The following is a 27,958-nucleotide window of genomic DNA, read 5'->3' as shown; positions in this document are numbered from 1 at the left end:
ATTTGTGAAATTTGTATTCAAGCCAAGTCGGATCATCAGAAAGCTGCAGGATTACTGGTGCCTCTTCCAGTTCCGTCGCATCCTTGGCACACTGTATCCATGGACTATATTGTAGATCTACCACTGGATAAGGGGCGTTCAACTATATTAGTGGTGGTGGATGTGTTTGCCAAGGCAGGTCATTTCATTCCAATTAAGGGAGCCACTACTGCTATTTCTTTAGCCCAAGCATTTATGCAGAATGTGGTGAAACTTCATGGCTTGCCGAGTCTGGTGATTTGTGACCGGGGAGCTCAGTTCGTCTCCAAATTCTGGCATGCTTTTTGCAAGGAATTGAAGATTGAGATCAATCTGACTACCAGCTATCATCCCGAGGGTAATGGTCAAACTGAAAGAGTGAACCGAGAATTGGAAAAGTACATACAGTGCTATTTGTGTTCTGATCAAGGATGGTTAGAATTATTATGGCAGACAGAATTCTGTTACAATAATACAGCAAAGGATTCAACTTCTATGTCACCATTCTTTGTGAATCAAGAGTTCCATCCACGTTTTCTAAGAGGGGTGGTTTTGGAAGAGGTTGAGGTTCCAGATGTTGAGAGCAGGTTGAGAGCAATGGGACAGAATCTTGAGCGGGCAGTACAAGCGCTGAAGAAAAGTGAATTGAGTTACAAGAAATTTGCTGATAGAAGACGCAGAAAGGCTGCAGAATATCATGTAGGGGATCAGGTGTGGTTGTCTACCATAAATCTAGCATTGAAAGGGAAGAACAAGTTTAGTCCCCGTTATATTGGACCTTTCGAAGTAGAACAGGTTTACTCACCAGTTACAGTTAAATTGAAATTGCAACCAGGGTTAAAAGTGCATCCTACATTTCATTTCAATTTGTTAAAGATCTGTTGAAAGGACACAAGGATTCATGAGGTTCCAGGTCGTGTGTTTTTTCGGATGATGAAAATTAATATGAGGTACAAGCCATTTTAGATTCCACGGTGGTTTGAGGGCAACTGCAATATTTGGTGGAATGGAAGGGGTATGAGCCGGAGGAAAGATCTTGGAAAAAGGGTGAGAATGTACATGCCCCTAGATTGGGTTAGACAGTTCCATTGATTGCAGCAAAGTAAACCAGGCCCTGGGACAGGGCTTTACAGAGGGGGCACTGTCAGGGTTCCTCATCACACTGGCAGGGTTCCAGGTTACAATCTGCATTTTCATCATTCTTTCTGGAGATTTAGAAAGGGGTAGTCTCTCCCAAGGTCTTGGCTGGTACTGAGGGTGAGTCTGATTCTGGGTGGTTGAATTGGGTTGTGAGATTCTTTTCCTTAATGTTTCTTTCAGGAAGTCTTTGTTTCTCCAGGCCGAGATGGAGGCTCAGTTCAGCAGCATTGATTTGCTAAGGCTGGCAATGAGGTAGTTTGGAATTCCTTTCAGGATTCTAAACTGCTTTTCATTTTAGTTTGCATCAGAGCGGGTCATAGCTCCAGTTAGTAAAGTATTAAAACCCTCCATAGAAGACTAGTTATCCTTATTTTGTAAAGTAACCTATGAATAACCTATGAATATCCATATATAATTGAGAAGGTGCAGGTTGCAGTTATCATTGCAAGCATTTCCTAGGAAGAAGAGGAGACCAGTCTGCTGAGACAGAAGAGAAGACACAGCTAAGTGTTGTTTGATTTTATCTCTGAAGTTTCCAGTTTGCCCTTTCTGAAGAAAGACAATTGACTTCATGCTTCCTGTAGTATTTTGCAAGGAAAATAGTTTTTGAATGCAGCATAACACTGAAGAGTGTTCATTGCATGTTTAGAGACACTTTAGCACTGAGCTGAAACTTTAATCAGTATTAATTTCAGCGCGTGTAACATTATTTAATAGTTGTGTGCGGGCAATCAACGCTGAAAAAGACTAACCTTAACAAGCTAAAAATTCTAACTGTTAAACTTTGAAGCAGCATATCATTTTTTCATTTTCGAAGAAAAAGCGCAAGAGGTTTTCCATCGGGCACATGCTAGAGAAAATGACCTGTCAATGTTGCGTGCCTGCCTCGCTTTTTCGTCCAGATTACAGCTTGACTGAAAATCTTCAGGAGCTGTCAGATCCATTGCACATTTTCCGGCGGTAACTGTGATAACAAGATTTTCAAATTTCTCGACTGGACAGCTGATAGCAAGCGGAATTCAGTGAGCAACCTGAAGTAAGCAGACTTGTTTAAGTTGCGCGAGATAATGCAATGTTTGTGGCAGAGAATATGTTTTTAAAATTCTAGTAAGATGAACTGAGGCATAATATAAAAGGCTGTATTCATTTTTTGACCAATTTACAAGTTGCTTTTCTACAAGGCAAGAGGCAGCAGAAAAAGTGGCAAGTGAATACAAGCCCGCATTGTTTCTAGACAATCTGAAAAAGGTTCAGCATTAAGAGCCTATCAGCAATAAAAGCATAGGCTGCAAGTGTTGAAGGGAGATTGGGTTCAAAAAGAGACAAGAGCAGTTAGTTGCAGTACACTAGAGAGAGTAATATGTGTGTAATTTATTTTTAGGTCTTCTACAGAAGAGTCCTATCAAAGAGAGATCAGGAGCCGAGGAGGGCGATAGAAGATTCTGTGTTTGTTATTTTCTCCACTTCCCCTTCCCCCTTGGGTTTGCCAGCTTGATAGTTGTTACTGAATGATTGTTAGGCGGGCAGGCTTAGGGTGTCTGGTGAGCTATCATCACTCCTGCAGGAAATTCCGGACTGACCTGACAACTGCTTTCCCAAATCCTCCCTCCTGGCTAGAGGATGAGTCAAGACAGTAATGCTTTGGTAGAGCAAGTGGCTGCCGCACAAATGTCTTTTGTAGGCACCTCTCTTTAGAGAGCGGAAGATGTTGCCATGCCCCTTGTGGAGTGGGCTCCTAAGCCTTCTGGGGGTCTTTCCCAGCCAATCTATATCATTCAGAAATGGCAAGTATTATCCATCTGGATAAAGATTTAGTAACTGAAAGTCCCAGTTTGTGCCCAGTATAGCCATTGAAAAGTTGGTCATACTGACGTATCTTCGTCATCCGAGAAATGTAAAAGCTCATGGCTCTTCTTGGATCGAGTTACATGGCCTTTCCTCCTCCTTGCCGGGATGAGGTGGCAGATAGAAAGTTGGAAGCACAATTTTCTGGGCTTAATGGAAATCTGACACCATTTTTGGTAAAAAAGAAGGTTTAACCCTAAGAACAACCTTATCATTGTAAGAAATGGTAAATGGATGCTTACTAGATAGGGCCTGCAATTCACTCACCCTGCGGGCTGATGTTAACCCAACTAACAGAATGCGTTTAAATGTAAGCAGTCTTAACAGACATGAGTGAAGTGGCTCAAAAGGAGCCCACATCAGGAATTTTAATACCAGATTAAGATCCAAATTCGGGACTTGAAAAGGTGTAGGAAAGAACACCTTAGTGAGCCCCATAATAAACTGTATGATCAATGGCATTTTAAAATAAGATACCTCTTCTGAGGTGTGCTTGGATATTGAAAGCAATGCCAAGTATCCCTTAATGGTTCAAATCTGGAGCCCCAGATTAGCCAAATTTAACTAAAAAGACAACATCATAGGTGTATTGCATTGAAAAGGTTCCACATCCTTTTCCCTACACCAGCTGCTGAATGTTTTGCAATGGCAGCTTTGTAAGGATTTTGTTGCTTGCCTTCTGGATGAAAGCTAAATCTCCATTACGTCATCCGTGAGGTCCCACTCCTTTTTATCTCAACCTCTCAGAAACCGTGCGTGAAGGTTGAGTGTCTTGACCTCTGGATGGAGAACCCGACCCTCCTCTCGTGAGAGAAGGTCCTCTCTTTGTGGAAGACGTATTGGAGGGCAGATGGACATGTCCAGAAGGTCCAGGTACCACGTCCTCCTGGCCCAATCTGGAGCATTTAGGATAATGGATTTCCAGAACTTTCTCAACCTTTTGATCACATGAGGAATGATAGGGACTGGAGGAAATGAATACATGAGTGGAAATTCCCAGTCCACTAGGAACGTGACCCCTAGAGCTCCTCTTGGGGGAAATTCCCTGGGGCAGAACAGCTTGTACTTCCGGTTGACACTGGTTGAGAACAGGTCTAACTGAGAGGTTCGCCGAAGGGTGAAGATCTCTTGGAGGACTTCCAGTTCCAACTCGTGGAAGACTGTGCTCTGCCTGCTCAGAGCGTCCGCCGCCATGTTCTCCTCTATGCCTAGGTGAACTGCCGATAGAGAGATTCCTTCTTGAATTGTCCAGAACCAGAGCTGCATTGCCTCTCTGCAGTGTTCCTATGCCTCCTCTCTTGTTGAGGTAGTACATGGTCACTGAGTTGTCCGTCATTATCAGCTCCAAAAGATTGCTGTGTTGTATGGACTCTGATGGAAACCGACAACCACTGATTGTCAGATCGTTGGCGTGGGCTCACTACCCCGTGAGTGAGGCATCCGTCACTTCTATTATCTCCGGCCATGGTTGCCAAAAAGGTTCTCCCTTCAGAATATTACCCTTGCAGGCCCACCACAGGAGATCCTGTGCGACCCTGTTTGGAACCTGAAGTAGGTCTGATATCTTGGCTGAGAATTTAGACCACTGTGTCCTGAGAGCCCATTGAAGGGAACTCATTCTCAGGCGAGCTTATGGCACCAGGAAAATGCAGGATACCATGAGGCTGGGCAAACTCAAAAAGTCAAAGGCCGGAAGATGCTGGTCACTCTGGAATTTGGTGACCAATTGCATGATGTGTTGAGCCCTACCTCGGGTGGCAAGGTTTTCCCCAAGGATGCATCCAAGACCGCTCCGATGAATTGGAGTCTTTGGGATGGTATCCTGAAATTGAGGGATAAGCCCAGTCTGTGGAGAGAGTAGCTAGTGATGCTGAGATGTTCCAGGGCTTGTTCGGGAAAACGTGCCCTGATCACCCAATCATCTAGGTAGTGGTAGAGGTGCCTCCTGAGACTCGCTGCCACCACCACCCTCAACTTAGTGAAAACCATCAGGGCAGAGATATTCCCGAATGGCAGAACTCTGATAATGAAAACCACCAACGGCGAACCACAGGTACTTTCTGTGCTTGTGATGTATAGGCACATGAAAGTAAGCATCATGAAGGTCCAATGACACCATCAAATCCTGGAGCTGGAGGGCCTAATGGATCTGAGAAAGTGTGACCATCTTGAACTTGTCCTTCCTGAGGAACTTGTTCAAGCATCTCAAGTCCAAGATGGGTCTCAATCCTCAGTCCTTCTTGAGGATTAGAAAATAAGGAGAGTACCATCCTTTGTTCCTTTCCGCCACAAGTACTGGTTGTATAGCACCTTTCTCTAGCAGGCTCAACATTTCCTGCACAAGGAACCGATCTGGAACCTTGAAAGAGTGGCTCCCCGGTGGATGGTCACGAGGCCTTTTTAGAAAGGGAGGCATTAACCCTGAGCCACTCTTTCCAATGCCGATGCATCTGAGTCTGCCTCCCACCGGGGTCTTGTGGGCTAAGGCCTCAGAGAGGTTTTGAGGCGGCTAAAGCAGCGGCTGATGGTAAAGTAGCTGTTGCTTGGGCGTGCTTTCCATCTCTCCCTCATCCATCACGAGGGAATCTTCTCTGACCCCTTTGACCAGCCAGTCCTCGCTCTTTCAAATGAGGAGTAGAAGCGAAAGGACTTACCCCTTCAAAATGATCCACTGGGATGAGAGGTTTGAGTCTGTCTGACAGCGGCTCCAAGGGACTTGGCCGCTGACTTTGAGGTCTGCAGCTTCTCCAGGCTTTTGTTAGCCTTATTGCCAAACAGCTGGGTGCCGTCAAAAGGCATGTTGAGGAGCCTGAAATGCAAGTCCGGTGAGAAACCTGACTTCCTTCACTACGAAAATCTGTGTATTACTGTGCTTGCTGCCATGGCTCTGCTAATGCTATCAGCTGAATCCAAAAGTGACTGCAGAGACTCGCAAATTGTCTCCTTGCCGTCTCTTACAATTCTCAGGAAGCCGTCAGCCCCCCCCCTTTCAGGAATATGGTCAGCTGCCATAGCTACACAGTCACACACGTAAATGTGAGTTTTGTAAATGCACAAGTGCAATTTGCACACTTCGCCATGCTTCGTGCAGAAAATACTTTTCTTGCCCAAACGTTGAAATGCTTATCATCCCTATCTGGATATCCTATCAGTCTGTTTTGAGGTTGACATTGCTGCCTGAACAATGAGTCTTTTATGTGTAGGATGTTTTGACAGTTAGCTAGGTTCGCTACTGGATAGTCTATATTTTCTGGTGAGATTCTTGTCCGCCACAGGGTTCAGCACCTGAACCTCCCAATTTGACATGACCCTTTTCTGGAGAGGTACATGAAAAGAAAGTATGGGATCTTTTCATGGACCTTTATCCAGAATATCTGTTAAGTCACTTCGCTCAAACGGTGGAGTAGGCCTGCTCCAGCCAATAAAATCAATTACTCTAGTCATCAGATACCTATAAGAAGCACCAGCATGGTCTGCCGGGTGCGGCTTGCCAAACTCCATCTCAGGTGAAGTGCCGACCCTAGTAGCACTCCGCAAATTCTCATATAAATCCTTTAGCCTGGCTCCTTGTGAAACTAGGCTTTCTGGGATGTTAGGTGTGATTAAATCCAATCCAAATTGTGGTGTATCTGGCTCCGTGGGCTCGCATTCCACATACATTGAGGATAAAGACTTGAAGAAATCTTACTTTGGTAGTGGCTTATAAGATTTTTAAATTTCTTTTGGTTTGGTGGGTAAAGGCTTTGATGGCTTCGACAAAGGTGTCAATGACCTCAACAGTAACGATGGCAACAACTTTGACGTCGATGACGTCAACGATGTCAACAGCGTCAACAACTTTTTTATTGATTTATCCTTCGACAGATCCCTCTAGAGGCTTGACACTCGACGCGAAAGGATCTCAAGGAGTCTACAACTTACGTTCTGAGCTCGAGGGTGCACAGAATGTAGAGTTTGGTCTTTCGTTGGCTGCCTTATATGGCTCAACAGGAGCGCATGGCATACCTTTTCCTTGGAGGGGGTTGGGGTCTCTCTCTCGTAGATTTTCATCATTTTCTGTCTGAAACTTTCCCACTCATCCAAAGTAGAGGATTTAGTAGGACAGGCTATACTTCTCTCCGGAGAAGAATCAGTCAAACTCGAATAGGGCAACCTGTAATGCCTTTTCTTTGACTTCCTCAAAGATGATGAGGATTGGTGCGACCCGCTGCGGAAGCGTGATCATTTCTTTGATCTCTTCCTACGAGGTGAGCCATCTCTCGACTCGTTGGATGATCTTTTCCCTCAATGGATTAATTGAAGGGGATTTAGAAGGGGTCCTACCCGCTGCTAGTTTCCCTTTACGCTCTTTCGGAGCCTTACCGATCATCGACTGACAGGATTGACAGTCTACCATTTCATGTTCAGCTCCAAGGCACCACAAACACCCCTGATGAGGGTCCGTGAGGGACATCTTGGCGCCACAGTTGTAGCACTTATTGAACCCAATCTCCGTGGTTGAAGGAGCTGAAGACGAGGCAGTTGATCGAACTAAGTGTTCTCCCAAAAACTGAAGCGTGCCATAATTCTTGAAGCGAACGCTGTCACCAAAAAACGTAACTGAAGCCAATGGGCACTGCGTGTGCCATATATACGATGATAACGTCAACTGCGTGACAGAGGCCCTCGAGGGACTTCGAATCAACTGCATCAATGCACAGTGCCCTCTGCCGAATTCTTTTTCTGAAGCAGCTGAAGCTGAAGGATATCATATCATAAGATGAGGAATACGTGGGAAGACCCAATCCATTTGAAATATCATTTATAGGAATTGATAGAAATGGAAAGCAAAGTGATAAAAAAAACAGACAGTTTAAAAATCAAATATAGGTTGTTATGTTCATGTTTATGTTTATGTTTATTATTTATATTGCGCTCCAAGGTACCCAAAGGCTTAAGGGTGCATACAAAGACCAATAAAATACCAACAAGTCTTACATAAGACAGAAAACAGGCAGGATATATCATCAACAATATACAAAACACACAACTGCAAAATAAAACAGAGAATAATGGAGACCTAACAAATCAATTATACATATGGACCGGGAAAGAGAAGTATCCTTAAACAGTGTGGTTGATCAGATGATCAGATTACAACTGGAGGATCCCCTCAGAATGTATCTGCACATTCTTAGGAACGCAGGTAGGGTACTAGTCCCACAACACACTAGGACGCAATTATTGTAGCCTTGCGGGCTCCAGTCTTTCAAATTCAGCCTACGGAGAATTCTAAGGTCCGATAGTCTGACCACTCCCGGCCCAGTTGTCTGTTTTAGCCAGGCTAGGACCTTAAACCGCAAGGCTTCTTTGAGTTCCTGACCATTAACCTTGCTGATATTAGTAATAGTAACGTTTCTCTGGTCCAAAACAAAGTCCTGAGTGCTCATGTCTTCTATTTTGGGCATATGACACTTTCTTATACACAAGTTCTGAAAAGATCCCCACCCTGTGTAGAAAGTTTGTACGCCTCTTGGCCCGATTTCTGCACGGATGCTGGAATAGAAACAGATGGTTCTAGGGTAGAACTGACAGTGTTAGGCTTGGTGGTTATAATACTTTTTTTAATAGTCAAAGGGTGCCTATCAAGTGCCGGGACTTCCCTGCTACAAGGATTAGATTGTTAGGCCTTGTCTAGCAGCTCTTTTTGAAAGTTGACTTAACAGGCCTTGTCCAAGCTACCTGACTGGATCCCATCAGTTGGACTAAAGGATTCATTTGTTTGTGAGGCCATGTTCTTGCTCAATGAACATGGACAACAATTCCCTTAGTGAATCCACTAAAAGGCTTAGATCGAAAGGGCTCGTGCATAGCAGAAGTTCTTTGGCAATACTGCCCATGAAATCCGGCCATTGATCAAGTACTAATTGATCTGAGAGGGATGGAAAGGACCGAGCCTCCTCTTGCGAGACACCATCCGATGACTTTGGATGCTCCATGTTATTTCCTGTATGTTTCTCACCCCCCCTCGTGGGCAGAGGAGACAGCATAAGTTATATCATACTCCATAGTGTTACTATTATCTGTTCTTAAGACACTCCCCAGGGATACAGAGACTGTGGGCAATTCAGATTCAGATCGAACATTCTGCAATCTTCGTCTTCTCTGAGTACTGACGGTCAAGACCTACAGTACCCGATCTCTTGCAGGCGAAGGAAAAGAAGTAACTGGGCCTGCCTGTCCCATTTCCATTTCCATCTGTCTTGTGATAACATTACCACAACACCCAGGGGTATTAAGATTAGGATCTACCTAAAAAGCACTAAAACTGTGACAAAACAACATTTGTTGCTAAAGTTAAGTCACAGACCAAAGTATCTGACAGAGTGTGGGGGATTGCGTGAGCAAGTGAAGATGCTTTGTGGGTATTGCACAAATCTAATAAATAAAACTACAGAATGTGGTTATGGATTGCCATATTATGTGAATCAAGAATGTGCTCAGACTTAATAAATTGGTTCCAGGGTTTGGAATTTCTTATTTTACAGTGTAGACATGATACATTTCATTCTGAGATGGTTGAATCCTAGAATTTGATATGCTTTTTAAAATGATATATGGTAAAGGTGTAAAAACCAAGCATGACTGATTGCACTACAATCGAGCAGTCAATAAGCTTCTCTTGTAAATAATGTAAGCAACAGTACATGTCTTTTTGACTTAAATATTTGTACTGACACGTTAAGAAATAGATTACACTTAAAATAAAGAAATAATATGTATAGCGGGGCGTGCTGGGGAACTGTACAGAGTTTCTTCATTCAGTAGACCTTCTCTGCCAGATACTAGACACACTAGGTGTGTGAAGGGTTAAATCTCTGGAGACAAAAGCTATGTTAAGCTATGTCACAAAAAAAACTATTGCAAGCAAAAGTGACAGCCAAGTAGTTTTTTCTTCAATGTATTTTTTTATAAAATGCTGTTTTTAGTTGGGTGTGACTGAGTATTAAACAAATATCTTGGAAGTGCTGTCTCTTTTTTTTCCTTTTTAAAGAACGTCTCCACGTTTGATCTGGTGGATCATTGCTGTACAGCCCAATAAAGATGGGCCCTAAAACAGTGCTTGTATGTGCCATGTTGCACAATATGTGCATGCACAGGAACGTTCCTCTGCCCCCAGACACAGAGGATGATGATGACAATGATGGAGATGGGATGGGTGCACTCCCTGGCAGGGGTGCCCAGGACGGACAACATGCCCGGGCAGCACTCATTCACAATTTTTTCGGAGAGACTCTACATGCACATCATGGCAATATCTTATGTTGTACGACATTAAATGTATTGAATGCACATTGAATCAAGGATGTCCACTCGTCACGTCATTTTCAACAATACTTTATTCACAACTACACAGGGATGATGGTGAATTGGAAGTGAAAGATGTACACCCGTGCCCACCAACCTCCTCAACGTACCCACCCCCAACCAGGCTCCAAGCAACTAACCCCATTACGGACTTCCCCCACCTCCCCAACGTACCTGCCTCCAACCAGGCCCCAAGCAACTAACCCCATTACGGACCTCCCCCACCTCCCCAACGTACCCACCCCCATACAGCCAACCCATCCCAAATGTGCGGATGACAGTCTGATGATCATCCCACTATTTACGTCCACGCTTGTGTGCGGATGTGTCTTTCCCAAAGGGTCCGGCCAGCCGGCTTGAGTGCCTCCGCGGGCTACTCGCAACAGAGCTTGTGGGGGTGGTGCTTGTGGACACAATTGGTGTTGTAACAGCTGGCACATTGCAAAAATATGCCTGCCGCGCCACCAACATTGACTCTGCAATGGAGGACATGATGTTATTCCCCTCCCTCACATGCCGTGACAGGGTCACGTTTGTAGTGGCAAATCGGCCTATTGCCCTCGACAGCCGTCGCACAGAGGTGGCAGTACTCTCCCTCTGCATCCTTGCCTCCTCGCACTGCATCCTTGCTTCCTGGTGCTGCAGCCTTGCCTCTTCGCGCTGCTGCTTAGCCTCCTCCAATTGTTTTTCAACCAGCTGTGTGAGGCTGGCCTGCTGTTCCTCAATGTGCTGGAGGCATGCGCTCATCTCGGCCATCGAGGGTGTGGACGAACGCATTGAGCTGTGCATTCCTGAGGGGCTGAACACCAGGTTAGGTAGGGGACTGATGTTGCCCATGTCATCCTGCTCCTGTTATGCACCGTCCGATAGTACAACCGGTGCACTGTTGCCGATTGATTCATCCTCCTCCTCCCTGGCAACAGGACGGGCACTGCTTTCTGCAGCCAACGTGGAAGCAGGTGTTACTTCTGTGGCAACAGGCAGCACTGGGGTCTCTGCGGGGATGGGGCATCCGTGCCCAATGTTGGTGGTGCCGGTGGCTGTGTACCAGAGGTGCTGGCAGTGGCATCCTGCACCGGATGGCGGCATCGGACACGTGAGGGAGGACATGGTGTAGTGTGTTGCACTGTGTCACTGTCGGTTGACGTGCCTGTGGGGGAATAGAGGGCATGCCGTTAGTTCTGTGGTATGATGTGAATGGGTCCATAACATGCAACGCACTACACAATCTCTGTCCACTTGCATGTACACACATTTGACGGGTGATGCACTCAGGTGTGTGTGTCTCAGCTTGTACTCAGTCACGCGCTGTCTGCATGTGCAGGGGCATGTTTCATCTGTGTGTGTTGGCTGTGGTCTGGGTCATTGGTGGATGCGTTGGGTCACTCCTGCCCTGGCTGGGGGGGGGGTGGGTTATTGGTGGAGGTGTTGGGTCACTCCTGCCCTGGCTGGGGGGAAGGGGGAATGGGTCATTGTTGGATTCGTTGGGCCACTCCTGCCATGTCTGGGGGGGAGGAGGGGCATTCGCACTCATGGGTTTCATCTCTGTATACTTACCAGCATCGCCAGTTGGGCTGACTCTGGCCTCTGCATCGCCTACGCCCTGTATACCTTTGAGGTGCAGGACACTACTACACCTCTCCTCCCATGACTGTAGTCTCAGTGGCGATGCAGGCCCTCCACCTGTGCCAGTGCTGTGCTGGCGGTGTGCTGCAATCAGGTTGCGCACTCGCAGATGTAGATCATCCCACCTTTTTTGGCAATCTTTGACCGTGCGCACAGTCACCCCGACACCGGTGCACTTCCGTGCTGCTTCCAACGCTGCTGGATGCTGCGCCTCTGGTCAACGCTGAAAAGCATGGTGGCATGTTCCACAATGTGCTCAACGATCACCGTCAGCTCTGGCTCGCTGAAGCGTGGCTTCTGCTGTCTGGTGGCCAGGATGCGAGATGCCATCGTAGTGGTGGATTTTGGCTGTTCCCAGAGATGATGAGCCCTGTGGTCTCAGAGGATGGCAGTGGGTTGTGGTTTAAGTAATGGCCACCACTCTGTTTCCGGTTTTCGTGATCACTGTGTTTCCGGATCCAATATTTCCATATCCGTGGCAGCGGAGGTGGATACGGATATTCCACTGCTGTGTTTCACATTGCATCTATGTCCGTGGGTGTTTCCGTGCCGGCGGTGATACCGTTTCCGCAATGGTGTGGTGCGCGCGACCAACAAGCCGTAATCGGCCGGTGTCACCGTCGTCACAGAAACAACGGATTCCAGACCGGCGAACTCGGAATGAGGCCCATTGACTCCAAATCACTTAAGGTCATCTATGAAACCATCCAGGCTTGGATGGCCCAACATGGATTATGCCTAAATGATGAAGAAAATGAAATTCTTCTCATAGGATCACAATACCGCCTTAACAAACTTGGTGACTCCTTTTCCTTCAATATAGATGGCATCACTATCAAGGTGTCTAAGGAAGTAAAAACCCTTGGTTTTTAGGTGGACTCAGCCCTTAGTTTGACCAGACAAGTCAACGCCACAGCATCGGGAGTAGCCTACAGGTCTAAACTTATTAATGCCTGGAGACCTTTCCTGTCACCCGACAGCTGCATCACGCTTGTCCAGACTGGACTATTGCAATGCCTATACGCTGGTACTAAGAACCATAATGTCAAAAAACTGCAGGTGATCCAAAATAACGCCCTAAGAGCAGCTCTACATATCCCTAAAAATACTCACATCTCCATGACTAGAAGAAACACCCACTGGCTACCTGTCCAGGAGTGAATACTCTTCAAAACACTCACTATGACACACAAATGCCTACATAAGTCAGCCCCCAAATACCTAGCAGATAAATTCACCACGAACCAATCGAATAGGCCCACGCGCTCACCACACTTGCACTTGCTCTCCAACCCCTGATTCAAACTGCAGAAAGCCAGAGGCAGTAGCTTCGCAGTGGTAGCTGCCAAACACTGGAACACATTAGCAGCCGCATTAAAGGTCAGAAGCCTCCTTCTGGACCTTCCGCAAACACTTGAAAATATGGCTTTTCACACAGGAACTACAAAAATAAATCTCGATCAGCAATCAGTACTGTCTTAACAACTAATGATCAGTAACTTAAGTTGACAATGTAAGGTACCTGTCTTGTATATATATGCGTATGCATATGCGTAACTATGTAACTATTGTGTTTTTTATTGTCAAGAACAGCGCCTAGATGCCTCTGGTCTTGGTGCGCCAAACACATTTCAAAATAAATAAATAAATAAGACGCAGGCCCATTAAAATGGTTATGTTTCCAGTGTTTTCACAGTGCACAACAATACAAGGTAAATTGCTCTAGACACATTGGGACTCATTTCAAGTTTGGTGGTATCCTGCCAGTAAATCCGGCGGGATCTCACCAAACGGCAATACCGTTACCGGCACCTGGTCTGCCAGAATTATCGGCAGATTACCGGTGCTCTTAAGGGAATGTTAATCCGCATTCCATGGAGTCCTCACGGCACTGGTAATACCGTTGCTAGTAATATCGGCTGTTTTTTGTCGGTTGGGTGTCTGATTTACCTCCAGCTCATGGCTGGAGGTAAATTAGGCCACCCTACCAGCAGACTTGTGGTATGCCGGTCCGGAAAAGTGCCAGTAAGCGGAATTACCAACAGGTTGATTCCGGACCGGCATACTTGTAATGAGGCCCTATAGAATCACTGTGAAATACATTTTAAGTCATTGAAAATTGTCAGACAATTCACCAGCTCTGCAAGCAATTTTCAATGCCATTGGACAATATGTTATATGCATATGTAGTTATCCGGTATCGCGTTATTTTACAGGCACCCTTTATAAAAAAAAAGTAATTTTCTATTTAAAATTACTTTGAAAAACTCATCAAAATATTTAGGAGGATAAGAAGTTAAAAGGGGCAGGAGGGGGCTGTAGGAGTAATAGTATAGTGAAAGGGGGGCTTGAGAGGGGACTCCCCCAAAACAAAACTAAAACTAAAAATCAGTTTTTTTTATTAATTTCTTCATAGAGAATGACTTTAAAAAAAGGTTGCTGGCAAAGGGACATGGAGCCAGTTATCCAGTATAGTCCAGTAGTGTTGTATTTTATAAATCCATGTACCAAGAATATTACAATCTATGATCCATTATTACAACATGTACTACATGTAAAATGTAAAACATGCTTTGTATGTAAATTGGTGTGTATCACTTTTGGAGTGTATGCACTGTGACGGCAGATTGTCCAAACCAATCACTATTTGTCAAATAAGGCTTACCCCCAAAGGCTTTTTTTAGATTATTCCCATCCACATTGTTTTAGCTGTGAAGGAGGATTTTTGTGAGTGAATCTAGAAAATCTATAGGCTCAGGTATTGTAAATATTGATTATTAAGTAGTAAAGGAAGGAATATGTATCAAAGAAAATGCCACAGGGAACCCTATAATAAAGAACTAGCAGATCCTGCACTATGTCTGTATGTACTACACTTATAACTTCAACCCAGTGTCCTTGTTATTACACAACGCATTTACGTTTCTACGGTTGTAGGTCAAAGGATCGAATCAAAAGGATCGAAATACAATAGGGTCAAATCAAAAGGACCGAAAACAAAAAGGTCAAATTTTTCTTTTTTTTCTTGGGGGGGTCCCACACCCCAGTTTTTGGTGTAAAAACCACTTTTTTTCCTATATAGAAACCCAAAAAAAAGTGTTTATATATATAAAATGCAAGCTGAAAGTACGTATCTTGCAACATGTGAGAGCCATTATTAATAAGGACTGCTCTTACCCTATGGCTAAACATTTTTCGGAAATGCATAATGCCGATCCAGCTTATCTTACGTTTTTTGGCATTCATAAGGTCATCCCAGGCCCCAGGGGAGGTGATAATGAAAGAACACTCCGCCAAGAAGAGACTAAATACATCTTAGACTTCGAGAGTAAAACACCGTTGGGACATAACATCGATGAGGAGCTTTACACATTTTTGGGGACATAAAGATCATATTGAATACGATAATACCCCCGGCAGCTCATTTATTCAAAGGACCTTTTTCATAATTGTATATGCTTAATGGATTGTGCATTGTTTCATTTTTTATTCCTTTTTACTTATCACTTCTTTCTTTCACTTTTTATGGTGACTTTCAATTTGACTCAAAAACAATTTGTTTAATAGACTTGGCTCAGGTATGCCCACAGGGAGGCCTGTTTTTGATTTATTGATTTCAGCCTGGCAAGCAAGTAGTGGCAATCTGAATACAATTCTAAGATATTAGATGTGTTTAAGATGGTGTGATGATATTTTTAGTTCAGAGTTGACATCTGGGCATTTTTTACCTGGTATGCATATTTGACACTTGAAAGCATCCTTTCCCTTTTATATCTATTTTTTGATATTATCAAGTTAAGAAAATACGGGAACACCATATGGCAAGGGAGTTATTTGAAGTCACTACTACAAGTAAATGTTGGGATATATTTGCTTTTATTGTGTTGTATTATACAAGAAAATGAATTCCTTTGTTTTGTATTGAAGTTTTTTTAGAGAGATGTTTATAGCTGGCACTATGCACTTTACAATATGATATGAATGTTCTCTATATCCTTCTATATATACTTACTGTATCATAGGAATGCATTGTTTGCACAGAAGCACCACGCACTTTATATTGTCTCAACGCTACTCATTTAGCGAAGATATTAATCTCGCTTCTAGGCACTCCATAATTATGGTGAGATGCATAAGTAGTTACTTCTTTGCTTCGCTAATAATATTTTTGGCAGATTTTTTCTGTTACCCTTGCACCCTTACCTTTATGTAGCCAATGCGAAAGGTAACACTATATTATTTAGTCAAAAAAAACATGGGAACATCATATGGTAAGAGTGTTATTTGATGCCACTACTAGAAGCAGATGTCGGGATATATTTGTTTTTACTGTGTCGCATTACATAAGAAAAAATTCCTTTATTATATTGGAATATTTTAGAGAGATGTCTATAGTTTGCACTATGCACTTTATAATACAACATGAATGTGCTCTATTGTTCTATATGAACTTACTATATCATAGGAATGCATTGTTTACACAAATGCACTATGCACTTTATATTGACTCAACGTTACATATACAGCGAAGATATTAATCTCGCTTTTAGGCACTCCATAAACATGGCAAGATGCATTAGTAGTCACCTCTTTGCTCTGCGTACATTTTAGACAGGTCTATTTTGTTACCCCTGCCTCCATGTATCAAATGGGAAAGACAACACTATGTTTACAATATGGTAGTTTTGATGTTTCTCGTAATGCACTTACAATTGTAGTTTGTGCCATATATTATGAGCTGATTTTCTGAAATAGCACCAACATTTAAAATGACAATTTTATTCCTATTTGTCTTGCTATGGCTGAAAAGTCAGGTTTAATATTTAAACATATGCTTATATCCTTCTGCAATGTGAACCAGCTGCCTAAGCCAAGATGGCTAATTGCCACTATTTTTGAGATTTTAAGTCACCTTTTTTATGTCTTTCACTTTGGTGGGAGTGTTTGGTATAAAAACAAACACTCTATGGTTGATGAGTGACTATGAACAAGCCACTGGTTAGTGGTGAAACGCGTCAGGCTGCCGTCTGGCTAAGCATAATTTGCACTGGGAGATTACTTTTTATCTGTTGCACACGCAAAATAAAGGCTGTTATATTATACGCAACCGATGCTGCAGTGTTTGCTGTTGGATTTCCGTGATTATTTGGATTATTGGAACACTTTTGTTCTTGGAGTGCTGCTCGCCTGAATAGTTTCTGGTTGAAGCCGTTCGTATTTGAAATATATATATATATATATATATAATTTTTTTATTTTTTTAAATTCAACCTTTTTGTTTTCGGTCCTATTGACTTGACCCTATTACATTCGATCCTTTTAATTTCGATCCTTTGACCGGACATCCGTTTCTACTGCCATATATGCAACTGCATTTCAATTGACTGGGGAACGTTTTCCTGTGGGATTGCACCATTATAACACGCTTCTGTGAATCAGCCCTAAGCCTTTTACATGGATACATATTACTTTTCTACCCAGGTGGTAGACAGCGGGTCCTTAGAATGATAGAGATTCCTCACACTACCTGGGTGACTTTGGCCTCAGTTTTCTCCAAGACAATTATGTTTTCTGTAGGTATGCACATTTATAGGCATAGTGGCTTGACAGACTTCTTAGAAAGGTATTTGCAAACAGTGCACATATTACCACCTTGCCTCTTATAAAATACACAATAGCTCTCTTTGACAAGACTAGGTTCGCCTTTAAATAGCTAAATTTCATACAGTATCATAACCAAAAGGTATTAATTGCCTGAATGGTGTGTGACATTTGGTCTGCCTCCAATATAAAACTAGACAATGGTCTGAAAGAGTCAATCTTTTCGTTCTTTCTTCTTAAAAATATTGACTACTCTCTGGCTATCCAGTGTATGCAAGGGTTCTACAAAGCTGTCGAAGGCTTCTTGATTACTCTAAATACAAAATGAAGTTTTGTCCTTAGAATTAAGTTGTCTATGAAACTTGAACAATGACTCCTGTAATTGCAAGCCCTGAATCTATCTATGACAGCTTTTTTGAAAATGCAAGTCAATGATGAAAGCAACCGTTTCCAGGACACAACGTTAGGGTCAGAGGCTTAAAAGATGGACTCATCCATCTGGCTAACATCACATGTAACTCCCACACCGAGACAGAGGTCTGAAAAGAAGAGAATTCTCAAGCATTCTCTTTAGGAATGTGTTCAGCGTGCTGGACGGCTTTCAGAAGGGACAAGGTGGCATCTGGGACTCCTGCAAATAGGGCATTGCTACTGTCCAGATGGAAGATGACCAGGGCTTGGACCACTGTTCAGAAACTCATGGCAAGGTTGAGAGGTTTTTTTTATTTTGTAGAGGAGTGCAAGCTTCCGACGTGTGATTTGAAACGACGTTACAGTCTACAGTAAAGAGATCTTGCACTTAGCGAGAGTTGATGTTCATATAATGTTAGTTAAGGGGGAGATGACTAAACTGATAAATTAGGAGCTATACTGCTAGATTAAGCAAAGCAGAATCATGCAATAGAGTCTGCAGTTCCATTTTGCTTCCCTGGAAGGTGGATCCCTGAAACTGGTATTTGTGCACATATTCACAATGCTTGAGCTTGTGGCTATAACAGAAAGGAACTTGTTCTCTCTCTCTCTCTCTCTCTCTCTCTCTCTGCCTTCATATGCAATTATTGAATTGCTTTGTCACTTTGAATTCTGACTGTTTTGCCTGATAACACTGCCCTTCAAATATCTCTCAGCTCCAAGAAAAAAGTTGCATTCCCACCTCTTGAGCAGTGTGCAGCCCTAGGACTTGGTATCGCTCGAGATGAGTGTTTGGTTGCCCTATTGAACCTATTTGTACTGGAGATCCAACTCCTAGATGAGAGCCCTTTTGTGAAGCCTTAATACAGAAATCAATACATTCAACACTATAGACATCGTCAGTATTTATTTATTTGTCACACGCCAAAGCCGCAGGCATCAGGGCGCACATCAACACAAGGACATTTCAGAGGACAGGACATGACACAGGGGTCAATTCGAAAAAGCTCTTCTACTAGAATAATAGAGTGTATATGCGTTTTGTATATCCGAACAAATCTGTCGACGCTAGCATTGATGAAGGTTGCATCCTGGCCAGCATCAAACTCCCAGACAATGGGGCTGCAGGAATGAGGTTGAATTTGATCCTTGGAGGGTTTATAATCAGGCTCCGGGTCCATAGCCCATTTAGTGACCAATGATATTGGGTGAGCTTTCGACCTCTGACCTATGTTTGAACCATTACCCTCTAATCGTCATTTACGTTTATTTGAATATTATTCTGCCTTTCTTTTCAAATCTCTCTCCTTTTGGCCTGAGTAGAAAAGGCAAGTAGCTCATAGTTCTTGGCTTCCACGACCTGGTCCTGGATGTCCATCCTCGCCACACAGCACAGTCTTTCTCATAGTGAGGATTAATGCAAAAAATACATTTCTCAAGTGCATGTTCCTGGAAAACATTATTTTATCATCACAGATGTCAGCTTTGATTTCCAACCACATCTGCTCTACGAGGGACACAAGACTGAAGCATGTGAAATAGGATATTAATCACACACAAGTTAGAGCTCTGATCAACCCTAGGAGCTGCCAACACTGCAGTTTGTGAACGCAGGGTCTCTCTCGGGGCTTCCTCTTACCATTGTAAGTACCCTCCGCAGCTCATATGTTTTTAAGGTGATACACAGATACCCATTTGCCTATAAACCCATTCTGCATCTTCATGGACAGGTGCAAGGGTGGTCAGTACTCACAGTGCTGGGGAGCGAGATGCGTGATAATGTGGTAGATCGTTAGCGGGTAGGTCAAGAGGGCCGCCACAGGAGAATCCAGGTCCAACTCTCTCCATTGGTAGTACTCCTTCCAGGTCACTAGGCAGGTTCAAAAAAAGAAGAGATGGCCATTTTGGTTAACTTTAACTGGACATGAAGAAAAAGGTGCACTTGAGTGGCGGGCGACCGGTCAAGCTGTGCTGTTGTACACCTTGGACAGATGAGTGCATGTATACCTGTGATAGGCAGAGTGTTATAACAGACCATGGTGAGAATCTGGGTACATGACTGTGAGGGCAAAGCTTGTTGAACACCTCAAGGTAGGTCACTGTATATGTGTATATCCCTGGAGAGGGTAGACTGGGTATGGTCAGTTACTGGATCTTAGTATACACCTGAAAGGGGTGGGCAGTAGAGCCCAGGGTCAGACATGTTGTGTATCTGTAGGTCACTTTATCTGTGTATGCCTGAGGTGGTCAAACTGGTGACAGAGTTTAGATCTGTTGGTCATTATATCTGCATATATGAGACTGTCAATAACGTTTGTATCTGTAGGCCACTATGTCTGTGTATATGCCTGAAAGGGGCAGGTTAGCTTGAGGCCCTAAATCTAAAGTGCACTATTTTATTTATTTATTTATTTTGAATTTGTAAAGCGCACTGCAGCCCTCTAGGCAACGAGGCGCTATAAGTATACTTAAGGAGGCTTGCTTGTGGGTTACAATAAGCGGACTAATGTGTGAAGCTTAACAATATGCAGTTGTTTATACAGTAGAGTTACTGAGTACAATGTTCTACAATACAGAGTATGTGGTATAACAGTCGTATGGACATTGTACACAAGAAACAATACATTAGACAAAGAGCCTTGTTTTAAGGGCCTTGCGGAAGGCGGCATGGGACTCGATAGATCTAATCTGGTCTGGGAGTTTGTTCCAGAGAGTGGTGGCCATAGTTGGGAAGCTAGAGCCTCCAGCACGCACTCTGCATGTGTTATTGGTTGGAATAGTCAGGTTGGTTATAGATCCCATATCTCTGTGTCATTATATATCAATGTATAGGTCTGGCCTGCTTACCATGGGGCACCTTGGCACTGGCACTGTCCATTGGGAAGCTGCGGAGTAAGATATCCCCTTCCTTCTTCAAGGGGTGATAGGGGTCGGTCCTCTCTGAAAGAAAAACAAGAAAAGGGTGCTTACATAGAACGAGGTCCACATCAGGGTTCAGCCTGAAGTTGCTTGAGCAGTCACTGACAGCCCAAGTAGCTCCAATAGCCATAAGAGCCCATGTCAGGTCACAACCTTAGATTAGCTAGCAATCACTCACAAGGGGTGTTTACAGCCAGCTCGCCCCATGAAAAAGCTTGTTAAAGCAGTCACTCACAGGACACAGATGGTTAGCGTATGTTAATGTCATTGTCCAACCATAGCTTGTTTTGTCAGTCACTTATTGGATAAGTCAGCCAACAAGATCCATGCTAGATCAGTGTTATCCAGCTAGACCCATGTCAGGGTCTAACCGTAGATGGTTCTGTTGGCTACTTCCAGAAAAGAAATTGCTTTCATTACCAATGCCACTGGTCTGTGTTCAACAATAACTTGTGTTTAGCAATCCCTCAGAGGGTGCTTGTGGAATGGCCAGCTCTGGTCAGGGGAAAATCTTAAGCTTGTTTGGCAGTGACAACTAGGCCAAGGGATGCCAAGGGATGCTTCTGGCCAACCAGCCCCAAGATAGGGCTCAAGTCTTTGCTTGATTCAGTGAAAAACTCACCGGGCAATGGATGCTTGCAGCCCAACTGGCCCATCTCAGAGGCCAAAGGAAGCTTGTTTCATAAGTTATTCATAGGAAAATAGAAGCTCACATCCAGCCCAGTCCGTGTCAGGGTTTCTGCTTCAGTGGTCACTCACAGTGTAAGAGGCACTTACAGCCAGCGCAACATTCAATCGTAGCTTGCTTCGGGACTCACTTATAGGATGATGCGTGCTAACAGTTAGCCTGGGCTGTGTCAGGGCATAACCTTAGCTTCTTCCGGTAATAGTTTAGTGGATATGGCATTATTGCAGCTATCTGGGGCAATAGCAAGGTTCAACCATGGCTTGTTTCTGCAGTCACTTATTCAATGAGACACCTACAGCCCAGACCGTGTCAATCTTTAACCTTATTATTTTTTTTAAGGCACTTATGCGATAAGCAGTACTTACATTTGGCAATGACATGTTAATGTTTAACATTTGCTTGTTTTCACAGTCACTTATGGCATAAGCAGTATTTACAACCAGCCTAGGCCAATTGAAAGCCAAACCTATGATTATTTTTGTAGTCACTTAAAGGGTGAGGAGTAATTACGGTCAGCTCGAGCCATGTCAGGGTCAGACCTAAGCCTGTTTTCCACACACCTTCCATCCATTTTGCAATGCACTTGTCTGTGCTCCGTATTCACTTTTGAGGAGCTAGTACCTGCCATGTGGGCCTAACCCTGGATGTAGACCGCCATGCTCTGTACTCACCCTGAAGGAAACATGAGTGTTTCTTCTGGTCTGATGCACCCCAGCCTTTTCTTGGCTCTCCTTGACCACCATTGTCTGTACTCACCCTGGGGGAACCAGGAGCGTGTCTCCTGGGCTTGACGCACGCCTGCCTCGTTCATGCTCTCCTTGGCCCAGTACCCACAGTTCAGCTCCCTGTTTGCCAGAAACATTTCTTTGTCGAAGGTATCACTCGTCACTTCTAAAACACAAGGAGAGCATGTCAGTCCGTGCTGTAGAATGGGGTCTACGCAAAGAGCACATATAAGCAGCCATATCTACACATCGTCACAAATAAACAACCAAGAAGACTGTTTGCTCTAGCAAAGCCACCTTTACACATTTCCTTTTCCACTGTTTGCCAAGAAGTATAAATGCCTCATGCATTTACAAATTGTGTACGACACATAAATTGGATTCCTATTCAATCCACTGCTTATATCCGGTTATAAGGAGATCCTTTCAAGCAGTTTCCCTGCGGTATCCTCTTCCATGTAACACCTTTACCCCATCCTGCCAGGGAGGATATTTAGATATTAAGGAACTGATCCCCACCCCCCATGTACAACACAAACACTTTCTCACGGACAGCCCGCTATGGGAGAAAGCAGACTAATACCCGAGCAGTATACCCAACGTGTCCGAATACAATGGCCAGGCGAGGTCAGGCAATCAATGACCATCACACACACCCGACTTCCATTACACTTCCCCACGTGGATAAAAGCAGATCACGAGAGAACACTCTGAGCGAGGCAAAGCACATGAGGAAACAGCAGTTCCAAGATGGCAGTTTAATAAGAGGAGAAAGATGGCGAAACAGAATGGGATTGCAAGGAGGAAAGTTCCCTTGACCTTTTCGACAAGGAACCGTTACTTTCATGAAACCTCGAGAATAGAAAACGTAAGACCAGGAAACCCAGCTGAAGAATCCTATATTGTGTGTCGGAGGTACCCGGGGCTCCCCCGCGTCGATAATCAAGGCAGTGAGAATCGCCAGCTGCCGTGGAACCTTCCTTGGCTCCAACAACAAAGCAGCGTTAGTGAAATCAATACAGGTGGTGAGTTGCATAGACCGATGCAGGACCGGTCTGTGTTAAAGCCAAGTTTGCAAGCGGCAACATTGTATGGGAAGCACTGAAATGAACATTGTTTGAAACGCGCGTGATAACCAACGCGAATGAAGTTGAACGGCAGATGAGTGATTGAACTTTGAAACCAAGATATGATACCTTCGACAGAGTGGTCCGAACTACGTGGGTGCTCAATCGAAGGTCTCTCTAAGATATCCAGCTCAGAATTAGCAAGGTGAAAGAGTGGCAAAGGATTGTGGATCAAAGTGGTCCTGCGACGGGTCAAGCAAAATCTGCATAGTCGAAAGTCTTCGATGTTGATAAAGAACGTTTATGGCAAAGTAGATAAAGTTGGTCCGAGCATGGCAGAGGGAGATCAATTGAAAGCTTTAGGTTAAAGCAGGTGTGTGTCATTGGTCCGAGCCTGGCAGAGGGAGACTGCTTGAAGATTTGATATCAAAGTGGATCCGAGCCCGGCAGAGGGAGATCCGCGGTGAACAGTGAATCATCCAAGAAATTGGGTACGTGAAAATCCTAAGAACATTGTTTAAAGTGGATCTGAGCCTGGCAGAGGGGGATCCTAGCTGGATAGTAAAACACCTAAGAAGATTGTGTACATGTGAAATACAAAAGGAAAGGAACTTTGTTTGTTTGTTGCATCAGGCCCTCTGAAAGAAGAGACTTTGAATAGCGAAGAAACTTTGGCACAGAAGGCCATGATGTTGAAGTTTTGAACTGAACCCTTGTGCTAGAAAAGCCAGAGACTGTGCTAAGTTTGAGTGTGCTGCCTTGTCCCGTGCTAAAAACGTGGGGAAGGGAAGACTGCGGCTTGAATATCCTGACATATGAGTTCTTGAACACTTTTTTCTGTTAAATAACTTTGTTTCCCACACTATTTGAATTTAGAGGTAAGGATTGGCAATAGGTGTATTAGTATAGTCCCTTTTATTTTGACAAGACCCCACTAGGACACCGTTATTATTTAATGGTCGTAGCTTGCTCCCATCTTTAGATTTCAGATTAGGTAGGTTGTTTTTCAAACCCTTATTTGAAGTTCAATAAACACCCTTGAACTGTAGTCACTAGTGTCTGTATTACTGTTTATACCATGCCTTCCTTTCAGTGTACAGTTTGTCCTGCTCTTTCTGCCTGACAAATGTCTGAAAATCCATAGGATTGGTAGAATTGGCAGTGAAGCTGTAGTGCCATTTTCACCAATCTGTGAGACCCACAACATGATCCCCTTCATATGAGTAAACAGTTTAGATTTTGGTACAATACATAATAATTCTTATAAAATAGAACCCCATTCCCATCGTGTTGGCCTGCTGTAAAGGGGTAAGGAGAGATAACTTTAAAAGCGGGTAAGGTGCAAAGCCCTTGTCACTCCAGCATCCTCAAAATTGTCCCTGTGTAGTCAGAAATAGTCCATGTTCAAGTTGAGGCTTCAGGATCCATCCATCGCAAGAAATATCTCAGCCAGTTTATTTGTAGAACTAAGTAATCTACTCTAGGGCAGGTGCTTTGCTTACAGACACTCCGGACCACTTTCTTCCCAACCAGCACTAAGTGCATGTAAAAACAATGTACAATGAAAAGATATACACATTTAGATACAAAGCATCCAGACTGACAAAAAAAAATAATTGAACAATACTCATTCTAATATCCAGATTCCTTTTTATTTACAATAACATCACAGGTGAGGGAGGCAGGTTAATGTCTCTACCTAGCATAGTATCCACTTCATCAAGGACATGCATAGGCTCAAGACCTGGCTCTCGCTGAGAAAGTCTTGGATGTCCAGTGCATACATCAAGCTCAACTGCTCCAAGACCGAATTCCTACTTCTCACCAACAACAACGAATACCCAGACATACAGACTTGGCTATCAGTCAGGAACTCTGAGGGCTTCACACCAGAGCTCACCTCCAGCACCAAGTCGCTCGGGTTCCACATTGACAAACACCTCTCCTTCAAGACACACATAGCCAAGATAATTCAGACAGCTTGGTATCAGCTCTCCCTCCCGCAAATAGTCAAGCTCTGCCTCCCCCCGGACAGCTGTAGATCCACTGTTCACGCCCTTGTCTTATCCCACCTGGATGGGGGCAATGCACTCCTCAAAGCCCTCCCGTTATCCTCCCTTGTGCCCCTGAGAAGTGACCTAGATGCAGCCGCAGGCCTCATCAAGGGTCTACACAGATACAACGACATCACCCTGGCCCTCATCGACCTTCACTGGCTCCCACACACAAATAACCTTCAGTTCTTGCTGCATGAGATGAGATGAGTCCAAAGATCTGGAGAGGGGACAGAGAAGAGGATGTCCGTGAAGACCTCCCTGGAGGTAGCGCTGACGTGGAGGTAGCGCTGACGTAAGTGTCTGAGATAGGAAGGCCAGTGTTTGCAAGTAAGATGCCTTTTTGGGCTTTTTTATTCCAGACATAGTGAGATAGGGGGGGATAGGAGATAGAGTAGCAATTAGAGAGATGGTGAGTGCCATTAGGGTGCAAGAGGGAATTTGAAAGGAGAAGGGTGACTGCACTGCACAGTTCTGACCTCATCTCAGGTGTGGCCTAGAAAAGAACACAATGCAATGAAGGTAGAGTGCAGGATGTAAAAACACAAAGCTAAAAGCGAATTTCAGTGAAAGGCCACAAATGCAGTGAATCAGGATGTAAATACACACAGCTAAAAACAATTTTTATGAAAGGGGGAAAGATGTAAGTACACACAGCTAAAAACGATTTTCATGAAAGGGTGCAAGATGTAAATACACACAGCTAAAAACGATTTTGAGCAGAGCACACACCGAGAGAGAAGTGAAAGGATAAGAAGATAAGCAAAGTGAGATTTACAAAGATATAGAGCAGGCTGCTAGAGGAGGAGCCAAATTCAACCATGACTCACTGGATGCTCAAGCATTTGTAGGGTTGCAGAGGCCCAAGTTCATGGGAGAGCAAGATGTACCCAGCAGGCAGCAGCATAGTTTGTGGTGGTGAACGTGTGGGGGCCTTCCCCGGCCTGGTCAGGCTCAGACAGGGCCTTAGCTGTGGGCCTTTGCAGGAGGGGCAGGCTTTGCCTGTCGGCATCTCTCATTGGCTGTTAGTAGAAGGAGGCAGCCAATCACAGAGGGTGCAGCTACGAGGCAGACAAAGACTCCAGGTCCATGTGTTATGCAGCCATCTTGGAGGTGCTCTGGAAATACAAAGGATGATGCTAACCCCAAGCAAGGTTTATACCTTCAGAACTGGCCTTATATCGAAACAGTATCAGATGCCAGCAGCAAAAGAAATAGTGTTCAAATTAAAGTTGCAAGCTTCTTCCAGCTCCTGGCTTATTTTCAGCTTCCCCTTTCACAAGTTTAGAACTGTTCCAAAAGGCCTTGGGGCTTCCATCCCCAAGAGTTCAACACAGGCCATAACGTCTCAGGGTTCCCTTCTCCAAGAAGTCAGCTCTTCCAGCTTCAAAACTACAATCAGTTCAAATCTTCTGCCTTTCAAAACAGTTCCAGTTCAACTCCTTAATCATCCAGGCTTTTCAATAGTTCACATAGGTTGTTCTCTTTCTGTATTTCTCATTCACTTAAGCAACTGTTATAAAATACAGGCTACTTTTCATTTGCTTTCCTTGGCTCTTTTCAAGTAGGGGCCACAAAGTCTGGGCGCAGTTGTCAGATCACATTGTCCACCATTACAGGTCACGCAACTGATAAGCCTTGGCAGTTTGTTATACTACTGTATTCTTCAGGTATTTGCCAACACAGGGGTCCTCTGTGATCCTGTGTCATTGGTCAACAATTCCTTCAGATTCTCCTAGGCAGTCTCTAGGCTTTGCCACAACGTGTATCAAACATAACTTACTCTGTGATGTTCAGCATTTTCCACCATCTTGCTTTCACTTTATTCATTAGTGATCATTGCTTGCTTTTATCTCGTGCTGTATTCAAATATGCTCATCGAATATTCCAGTTAGTTCAGTTGCATTCTGTAGGGGAGGCATGGTATCACAAGTATGACACGGACACAATAGTTACAATTTGTAAAACCTTTTTGAAGTTTCTGGGGTTGGAAAAATTCCTACTTTGCATTATAGCTAAAATGGGAGTAATCTCGACTATCAAACGATAAACAAAATAGTCCTAGTGGAGTCCGCCAAATCAAAGTGGCCTATGCTAACAAAAACCTAATGCCTGCCTATCTCTTGTACAAAAAAGTGTATAAAGGAGAAAAACTGCAAAGGAAGAAACTGTGTTCAAAATAATAAATGTGGCTGAATTAACTTGCCTCCCCACATCATACCACACAGAGTAAGGCGGTCCTTGTAGGCAGGCTCGTGGTTTCAACACAATAAACAGTTCCAAAACGTGGATCGAGGCCTGCTTGCCCTTCCATGTTAAAGTCTCCCTTTCCACTTCCAAATAATGTTTCAACAAAAGGTTCAAAAAGGTCTCCCTCTGTCGGGCTCAGATCTCTTCAAAGCACAGTTCACATGGGCCCCCCTCTGTTGGGCTCAGACCCTTTAAAACACAGTTTATGTGGGTTCCCCTCTGTCGGGCTAAGACCTTTCACAAACACAGTTCACGTGGATCCCCCTC

The 27,958-nt window shown here is 44.1% G+C and overlaps 1 protein-coding gene across 1 annotated transcript in view; it reads right to left on the bottom strand.

Moving 5' to 3' along the window:
* Positions 1-27,958, bottom strand: part of ZMYND15 (zinc finger MYND-type containing 15) — a 349,574-nt gene that overhangs the window by 221,817 nt on the left and 99,799 nt on the right. Inside the window, exons 6-8 of the mRNA XM_069612228.1 lie at positions 22,352-22,486; positions 20,836-20,928; positions 19,742-19,858 (exon numbers count right to left, since the gene is read on the bottom strand). Coding sequence (XP_069468329.1) covers positions 19,742-19,858; positions 20,836-20,928; positions 22,352-22,486 — 345 coding nt within the window. The remainder of the gene's footprint in view (positions 1-19,741; positions 19,859-20,835; positions 20,929-22,351; positions 22,487-27,958) is intronic.

Source organism: Ambystoma mexicanum, chromosome 1p, assembly GCF_040938575.1.
Source record: "Ambystoma mexicanum isolate Mex_15411 chromosome 1p, UKY_AmexF1_1, whole genome shotgun sequence".
Lineage (NCBI taxonomy): Eukaryota > Metazoa > Chordata > Amphibia > Caudata > Ambystomatidae > Ambystoma > Ambystoma mexicanum.
This window is presented reverse-complemented; position numbering and strand designations above follow the sequence as displayed.